Source organism: Gracilinanus agilis, chromosome 4 (assembly GCF_016433145.1).
Source record: "Gracilinanus agilis isolate LMUSP501 chromosome 4, AgileGrace, whole genome shotgun sequence".
In the NCBI taxonomy this organism is placed as follows: domain Eukaryota; kingdom Metazoa; phylum Chordata; class Mammalia; order Didelphimorphia; family Didelphidae; genus Gracilinanus; species Gracilinanus agilis.
The window spans coordinates 287835597-287845293 of NC_058133.1; the positions used below are offsets into that span (position 1 = coordinate 287835597).

The 9697-nt window shown below is 35.7% G+C and overlaps 1 protein-coding gene across 1 annotated transcript in view; it reads right to left on the reverse strand.

The window, feature by feature from the left end:
• PKHD1 (PKHD1 ciliary IPT domain containing fibrocystin/polyductin) overlaps positions 1-9697 on the reverse strand; it is a 685806-nt gene that overhangs the window by 331426 nt on the left and 344683 nt on the right. The window contains exon 38 of the mRNA XM_044675345.1: positions 6691-6937. Coding sequence (XP_044531280.1) covers positions 6691-6937 — 247 coding nt within the window. The remainder of the gene's footprint in view (positions 1-6690; positions 6938-9697) is intronic.

Below are 9697 nucleotides of genomic sequence, written 5' to 3' on the forward strand. Positions count from 1 at the left end.
CTGTTTTCTTCTCTCTCTCTCTCTCTCTCTCTCTCTCTCTCTCTCTCTCTCTCTCTCCTCTCTGTCTATATTTTCTTCTCTCTCTGTTTCTCTCTGTCTCTCTCTTTTTGTCTCTCTCTGTCTCTCTGTCTCCGTCTCTCTGCCTCTCTGTCTCTCTGTCTCCCCTTCCATATGAGGAATATTTGCAAGTGTCCTTCACTAGACCTGCATATATGTCATACCCTTTAACTTTGGGTGTACTCCAAGGATCTACTACATCCCCTCTTTTTATTTTTTCTAGGTCACCAAGTGAGAGAAAATTGGAAAAAATGGAAAAATAGATACTTTTCTACATTCTTTCACTTGACAACTTAGTCGGATTGGTAGGTTCAAAGACTATCTCCATATAGATGATTGTCAAGTCTACACATTCAATCTCTCTATCTTGAATTCAGCTAACTACCTATTTCAGATGTTGAAATGAATGGCCAGTAGATACCTCAAACTTGATATATCCAAAATATATTTCACTATCTTTTCTCCCAAACTCACCCTTATGAATTTTGTATTAGTATCAAAGTCATTCCCACATCTTCTAGTCACCAATGTTTGCAACTTCAGTGTCATCCCTGACATTCCTTTTTCTCACCATACATATCCAGTCAACTGCCAAATATTGATATTTCCAATTCCTCAACATATCTTAAATTGGAAACTTCTCTCTATTCACATAATAACCACTTTATTCTAGGCTACCATAACCTTTCAGAATGACTATTATAATGGTCTTGAATTGTTTTGTTTTGTTTTTGTCTCAAATCTCTACCTAGTCCAGTATATCTTTCACAATGATACCAAAGTGATTTGCCTTAAATGAAAATCAGACTATTATTCCCCTACTCCCTAAACTCCAATGGTTCCATATTAGCTATGATACAAAGCATGAATAGCTCTGGTTGGCATTTAAAGCCCTTTATGACCTATTTTCAACCTATCTTTTTAGCCTTGTTATACATTACTCTCCTTCACGTACTCTTTGGTATAATCAAATTGGTCTTCTCTTTGTTCCTCATGCCCAGTGATCCATCTCCCATAACTTTGCCCCTGCAGTGTTCATTCTCCATACTTCAAAAGCATTCTCTTCTCACTTATACTTCATGAAATTTCCTACTTCCTTCAAGATTCAAGAACTACTTTCTATACAAAGTCTTTCCTGATCCCTCAGTAACTAGTGATCTTCCTCCCTAAATTATATTATATCTATTTTACATTTATAAGATATATATTTACATATGTATATACTTATTCATAAAATTTATGTATATGTTACCTCAAAAAAGAATATAAACTTATTGAGAATAATTATTACTTTATAAGTTATCTTTATCTCCCTCAAACACTATGCCTGGAACTTAGAAGGTGTTTAATGAATGCTTGTTAATGATCAACTGGCTTAAATAGTTTCTAGGATCCTTCTCCCCTGTAATTCCTATGGTCACATAAATTGAACTTCTGGCTCCCAACAGGCTACCAGGAATGAATGACACTTGTGGAAAAAACCTGGGATAAGAACAGACTAGAAATCTGCAGGATTCATAGGAGACATATGTCAGTGTCAGAGAAAGACATGAAGCTTTTGTAGAAAGAGCAAAAACAGCAGTCCTTATGCCAGCAAAGCATTTTGTCATCTCAGTGAAGCACAGAACATGCAATGCCTTTAAACAGGTAAGTGTCATCTCTTCACCTCAAATGCTAACCATTATGAGCACCAGTTATTTACATCTCTTTCACAAGCTGACTGTCAGGGTGAAGCCACAGAAAAACAGTAAAATGGAAAGTGATACAGAAGTATGCTGTAACCTGGGAAAAAAGCAACGAACAGGAAACAGATCTTAGGTTGCCTATATTTTTCAAATGTCAAAACTATATTATGGAGAATGATATTTTTCTCTTAAAAAAAAGCAATTTGAAATCGAAATAAAACATTGATCAAGTGTAGTGGAACCAGAGCTATGATACAAAGGGTTTAAAAAAACCCTTCCCTTAAAGTTAAGAATTATTAGAATTTTAGAATAGCTACTAAATATAGGTTCCAAGACAGAAGAGCAGTAAAGGCTAGGTAATTAGGGTTAGGTGACTTGCCCAAGGTCACACAGCTAGGAAGTATCAAGCTAGATTTGATCCAAGACCTCCCATCTCAAGGTCTCCATGTTACAAGGTGCAGAGGGTTTTCATAGCTGTCTGTAAGCCAACCAACTAACCCATATTTATAGAACATCTTTTAAGTGGAAGACTCCTTGCTAGATATTGGAAATGTAAAGACATGATTTCTATCCTCAAATACAGTGATTCAAATACAGGTAAGATCAGAAATACATCAACAGATAACTAATGTCAAGCTATTAAAGTTAAAATAGTGAATGGGTCATGAGACAGGGCATAAGATAAAAAACTAATACTATTTATTTGATGACCTCTACTCCATTGCAAATAGCCCATGATATTTAGAATTGGAAGAAATCTTATTTTTTATTTTGTATTTTAGATGTTTTAATTTTGATTTTTTAAAATTTTCAATTAAAAGAATTTATTTTCTCTCCTTCCCATCCAAACCCAATTTAAAAGAAAGAGAAATTGCATTTAGCCCAACTCCCAAATTTGCACATGGGGAAGCTGAGATCCAAAGAAATGAAGCACTTCGCCTACTCCAAAAGACATCCTGATATAGTAGAAAATGCTGCCTTATATTCAAAGAAAGACCTGATTTCAAATCTCATATCTAATACCTACTTGTACTTGTTTCTTTATGTCTCATGGAGTCATTAGCTTTTATTTACCCAGTTATAATTTTTAAGGAGTTATTTTCTAGTAGATTTTTGCAACTTTTTTTCTACCATTTGAACAACTCTGATTTTTAAGGAGTTGTTTTCTTCAGTGTTTTTGTGCCTCTTTACCAAGTTGTGAATTCTCTTCATAATTTTCTTAAAACCTCTTATTTGTTTTCCCAATTTTTCCTCTACTACTCCTACTTAATTTAAAAAAAATTGTTCTTTTAGTTATTATTTCTTTCTTTAGCTCTTCCAGGAATTCTTCTTGTGTTTAAGTCTAATCTGCATTTTTTTCTCTTTGGGACATTACCCGAAGTTGTTGTTTTTTTAATTGTCTTCTTCTGGGTTTATGTCTTGAACTTTCCCATCACCAGAGTAGCTTTTTATGGTCAGTTTCTTTTGTTATTGTTATTTAATGTTCACTTTCCCATCGATTTCTTAACTTCAGACTTCATGTTAGAATTAGAATCTGATCATCTCTAGGTGTGGGAAGGATGTCTACTCTGTGTTTTTGTCTCATATACCTCTGCCTCTTTCACAACTCAGTGAGGACCTATAAATTTTCAATGCTTTCAAATTGATGCAATATGTGGAGTAGTCTGGTCATTACCTTATCTGCATTATGCTTTCCTACTCTCTCACAACCACAACTATTGCTCTCTTCCATGGCCTTATAACCCAAAACTGGATAATGAGTAACAGAGTTATCAGATGGTACTATATTCCTGCATCCAATGCTGGATAGGTACTTTGGGATCTCTTTCTGACCATTTGTGCAGTTCCCTTATCATTCCTGGCACAGGGCTATGATGGATGCCACTGATGCCATAGTCCACAGCTGGTGTCACTTACAGACACACTCCCAACCACCGCCAACTCCTGTGTCTGTAGACCTCTATTTCTGTCTTCCTGAACTGCCCTGGGCTAAAAACATGACTAATTGTGAGTTTTTGTTGGTTCTTAATTTGGTTTTATCCTTTTGAAAAAAATTATTCTGGAAGAGGTATCTTGGGAGAGCTCTATACAAATGCTGGCTTCAGTGCACCATTTTGGTGTCATCTCTCCAGATTTTCTTATCTGTACTTTACAAAAGTACCTGTGTTTTTGTCTTAGACACAGAAAAGAAAGCCATAAGACAAGGCATCATTCCTGAGCTCTCGCAGAATATGTAACTATATGAGTCCTGAGCAGAGAGCAGAATAAGGAAGAAATGAAGGGAGGGAGAGGGATGTACTCATAAAAGTTAAGACAGCAGAATCTTTAGATCCATTAGTTTTCTAAAAACACATAGCAAAAACATAGCCTCATCAACTGGCTCATTGTTCCAATTAAAAAAGTCTGGAATATTCTCCCAAAGTATTTTTGCCAACACAATATATTAAATTAATCTTTGCTTCTAGTGAAGATAATGTAATATGCCTCTTTCCAATAGATTGCAAGCTCTCTGAAGGTAGATACTTTTTTTCTTTTTCTTGTTTGTTTTTGTTTTTCTATCCCCAGCACTTAGCATAGTACATGGAACTGGTAGTATTGAATGTATCTTGATTGGTTGTTTGAACTATGCTGAATTTCCCCTACTTGGACATATTGACAGATTTAGAAAGCCATTTCAACAATGTGTATGACAAAACTGTAGGCACTAACTACAAAACACTAGAAGTAGATAGAAGCAAAATGGGATGAACTAAGAGGAGATCCAGGGATTACTAGACCATATAACCCAGTGATGGGCATACTACGGCCTGCGAGCCAGATGTGGCCCCCTGAAATGTTCTATCCAGCTGGGGAGACATTATTCCTAATCTGACGAACACAATGAGTAGGATACAGTACTTAGAAACAGACTGACAGATGGGCATTTTCTTTCCTTTGGTCCCCTCTTTAAAAAGTTTGCCCATCACTGATCTAACCCAATTCAATCCAATTAAGTGCCTATAATGCATAAGTACAAGTGTACATAATGTACAAGGTGGATCATTTGTACAGTGGATAAAGCATCAGGTCTGGAGTCGGGAAGACATGAGTTCAAATCTAACCTCAGATACTAACTAGCTATGTGACCATGGATAAGTCATTTATGCCTATGTGTCTCAGTTTCTTCACCTATAAAATGACCTGGAGAAGGAAATGGCAAACCATTCCAGTATCTTTGCCAAGAAAATCCTAAATGAAGTCATGAAGAGACAGACACAACTGCAATGTCTGAACAACAAACTTACAAGGCACCATACATAGAACTAGAGGTAGCGTGACAAAATGGGAAAGAATCCCTGCCCTCAAAGAGATTTATGTATAAATACAAAGATTTAAGGGGCCATCTGTGTTAGGAATGTTTGCAAAGATTTTATCAAACAAAATCAAGATGAACTACATAGACATATGTACCAGTAACCACATGATGTAGATTCCAAGCCTTCTATTTTAGTCTCTTCACCTTACAAAATCCCTACAAAAAATAGACCACAAAATTACATCATTCCAAAGCAGTCAAGTATCGGAGGAACTTTACCTACACAGTGTCTTCCATAGAGTCACTTATATAACCATGTAAATTGATCTAGGTCACCAGGACTGACAGAAACCAAGCTTCAGTCAGGAATTATGATAGAAATTGGGGGGAAATGCTTGATGTTGATGCTGTATATTTTCAAGTCACTGACGCTCACTAACATTAGAGGACACATCTATATGACTTCCCAAAGTCTTACTTCAATGCTTTCTCTAAGCTACAAAAGTAGCCTTGGGATTTTGAAGGCTATAATGGTAAGTGACTATCTGTCATATGTTACTAGTTCAGAAAAGCTTCAAGTACCACCCTGCATTTAATAGACTGAGTAAGATGTCCAGAGACCAATTTAACTATATATGTAAAAGTTCTTCCCCAGAAGATTGGCTACTACACGAATTCTTTGACAGTGGTGATCCTCTGACATTGGTCATAAGTATATAAATTGATAATTAATCTTTTTAAGCTCATAAGACTAGAATAAATTTAGGTGCTTATTAGCAAGGCAACTGAAAAAAATCATTCTGGGGTCCATTATGATTGCATGAATTGTCACCATCCCATATCATCTGTTCAAATAAAATGTCAGTGATTACAAGATTGAAATAGTTCATTATATTGGCTCACTAGATTGAAACAGGTCACAACATAAGGAAATAAGAGACATGAAAAATAGGAAGAAATAAGAGAAGAAAAAATATAAAAATATGAAAAAGATAAAAACCTGGTCTTTTAGCAATCATCAGCAGCAAGTTCAGCAGAGTAACAGCCACCCTATTATGCATTATAAACAGCCTGGCTGCTGATTTAATGGTAGTCTGAGCAGCATAACCAAGAAATGCTTGCTCCCATATTAATAGGAAATATATTGTATGAATCCAATAGTTCATGAAATTAACAAGGAAAAAAAAATGAATTGTAGTAAAGCAACTTTGCAAGTAATGGGAGACTGTAGCAATTGCTTCCCTGGAGCACAGTGAACACTTTGGGTGCACTTGGGCAAAGTGAATATAAATGAGAATGGACACTGCTGGAAACTTTTTAAACAACATTTTTAATTTAAATCTATTTCAAGTTTTCTCTTAGTTAGAAAGTTGTAAAAGTGAATTCTATTAGTCCAAAATGCCAATTAGAGTTTAGGCACTCTTAGCCCATTCCCAAAGACTTCTAAGGCTAACTGGTATGAAAGACTTAAAATCATGGCATGAACTAGAGTTTGGGCAAATGTAATACTTAAATACTTATTCCCCATCCTCTGAGGTACTGCTCTTGTTAGCCAACCATTTAAATCTAGAAAATATTTCCCTTTAGAAAAGTCTCAAAATTACATACACCTAATATATGCTTTCGGTGAGAATGGGCAGATCTCATACTTACAAGCCAATAGACATACGATGAAAGATTACATCTGGCCCACAGACACTGCCCCTGACAGTCTGACCAAAGCTTTGGTTGACCTGACAGGAAGAAGCAAGATTTTCCACAGAGGCAAGTAGGTAACTTCCCTTGTTCCCTGAGACAGAGCCATCCAGGTCTTCCAAGATAGCTGCATTAGGAAATGGGAATGCTACTCGGTTAGGTGAGTTTAGAAACTTCAGCTGTTCAGTCTTTACAGTAAATCCACCTGAAAATTAAAAAAAAAAAGATGTTTTAATTAAATTATCAATAGGCAAGCTAGGTGGCTCAGTGGATAGAGAGTCAGTCCTAGAGATCCTGGGTTCACATCTGGCCTCAGATATTTCCTAGCTGAGTGACTCCAGCTGTCTACTATTTACCACTCTTCTGCCTTAAAATTGATTGATTCTAAGACAAAATATAAGGGTTTAAAAACAATCATTGTCTCATAATATCAACTAATCAATCTATTAACAATGTTTATTTATTTCTAGGTACAATACTAGGAGCTGAGCAGACAAAGATGTAAATCTCAGAACCCCTAACTTCAAGGAGCTAACATTCTAACAAAGTTCATTATTATTGTCTCAATGATTTCATTTGGAAGGAAAAGGAAAAAGAAAGAAACTAATGAATAGGAATGCCCTACCCTGCTCATTCAGAACTTTCACTGGCTGATCACAGCATCAATTCAAATAATAACAATCCTTTAGTGACATAACCCAGATGACAGGAATTCTAGACAGAATGATGCTCTGAAAAGAATGTTGAAAAGATTCAGATAACTTGGATTCAAATTTCTGTTACTTACTATATAACTTTTGGCATATAACTAACCTTTCTAGACCAAAATTTCCTTACCTGTAAAAAAAGAAGTTGAGTCTAGAGAGTTATCTCGGTGGCCCCTTCTACCTTTAAGTATACTTTCCTATGATATTGCTAAGAATTAAGTTTCTTTTTATAAATGGTCAAATGCATTTCATTTTTTTTTGTTGTTCCTCGTGTAATCTATCCCTACTAGTGCCTTCTTTATGGCAACAAGTTTATAAATGCTTGTTAAAATGAATTTAATTTGAGGCAGCTAGGTGGCTCAGCAATACGAGAGAGTCAGGCATAGAGACAGAAGGTCTGGGGTTTAAATCTAGCCTCAGAAACTTTTTAGCTGTGTGACCCTGGGCAAGTCACTCTAATCCCTATTGCCTAGCCCTTACACTCTTCTGCCTTGGAACTGATACTTCATATCAATTCTAATAAAGAAGGTAAGGGTGTTGTTTGGTTTTTTTAAAGAATTTAATTGTAAATATGTCCATCAGAGTCAGAATAGGACTCTAGATTTTTCATGAAACCTTTTTGTGAAAGGTCTGATCAAAAAATCTTTCTTAAAGTTTTGGAAACTTCCAACTACTCTCTGCTTCCCTTAAATTTCCTCATGGAAATTAGGGCACACTTATAGGTGGACACAAAGATAGGGGCCAGATTATATCTAAAAGAAGTACTGCTAAAACAAAGACCTCATAGAGTCCCTGCAACATTTATTTAGAAAGCAATTATCTCAAACAGCATTCCATTTTTAAATAATAATTATGCATACTATGTATATTGAATTTAGATAAAATATGACTACTTTTCAAACCTCTGTTCCTAAAGAACAACTCAAAAGACATGTGTTATATGCCAGGCACTGTGATAAGTGCTTGGGGTTAAGATACAAACAGAAAAAAAGAACTATGATCATACTCTCCCTGACTTAGTAACATAGGAAAATCTCTAAAGCCAAGAGCCACACCAAAGAAATGAAAAACTATCAACGCTCAAAATTTAGGTAGGTGATATGCTTAAAAAACTGGACCTGAAATCTCAGAAAACCTGAGTTCAATTTACCCTGAAACACTTAACTAGCTGTGTGACCTAGGGAAAGTCATTTAACCTCTGTCTGCCTTGTTTTTCTCCTCTGTAAAATGGGAAGAATAATAACCCTACAGTGTTGCCATGATGTTAAAATAAGATAATACTTGCCCGAGAACTTAACATTAGTATGAATCCCTATTCTTTTCCTTGGTACCATAAGATCAGTTTTAGGTTTTAAAGGGGAAAATTTCATATTGAATTTTCAAATAGTCCATTCTCTGAGGTCTCAATTCAACCTCATCCTTTGAATGAATTAAGAACAAGGTCTGGGGCTTATCTGTATAAGGGGGTGTGTGCCCACTCTAGAAAGATAGACCTTGTGACTCTCTGACATTCATCAGATGCTTGCCTCTTGCCCCCCATGACTCTTGGCATTTGGAAGACCAGCCTCTAATTCAGACAGGTTAAATTAGCCAAATAAGAAAGACTTTAAAAAGTGATGTCCCGGAAAGTATAAGTTCTGGGTCTAGAAAGGAAGGAGGTCTTTTTTTGTCCTGAAATTATGGTGAGAGGAAGCTGTTTTAGGTAAGCCTGACCTAAGACAAAGGCTGTCTTTGGAAAGAAACTTATTAAAGAGACAGCCAATCCCATGCAATGATGCCTTTTCTTTCTCTGATTCGCTCTTTTAACTTATTTAATAAACAACTATAAATTAAGATACAGTCTCCAGAGAATTTTAATCTTAACACTTATAAAGTGTTTTGTAAACTTTAAATCAATACATAAATGAATGAAAGATATCTGGAATCACAAATGACCATGGATTATATGATTCAAAAACTAGTTGCTAGTTTTAGAGTTCCTTCTATAAGAGATGTTCTTTTCTGAGCAGTTGGGTTTCCAAGTCCTATGACAGTTGGCTGCTATAATGCCATGCAGCATAACATCTGGGTCCTATTCATTGGATGGGAGCAGCAAAATGGCCCCATGTACATATCAATATTTATTTCATCTTCATCTATATCTGTGTCTCTCTCCCTTTCTGTAGATAGAGACAAGTCTCTGTCTTCCTTTCTTTCTTTCTTTCTTTCTTTCTTTCTTTTTCTTTCTTTCTTTCTTTCTTTCTTTTTCTTTCTTTCTT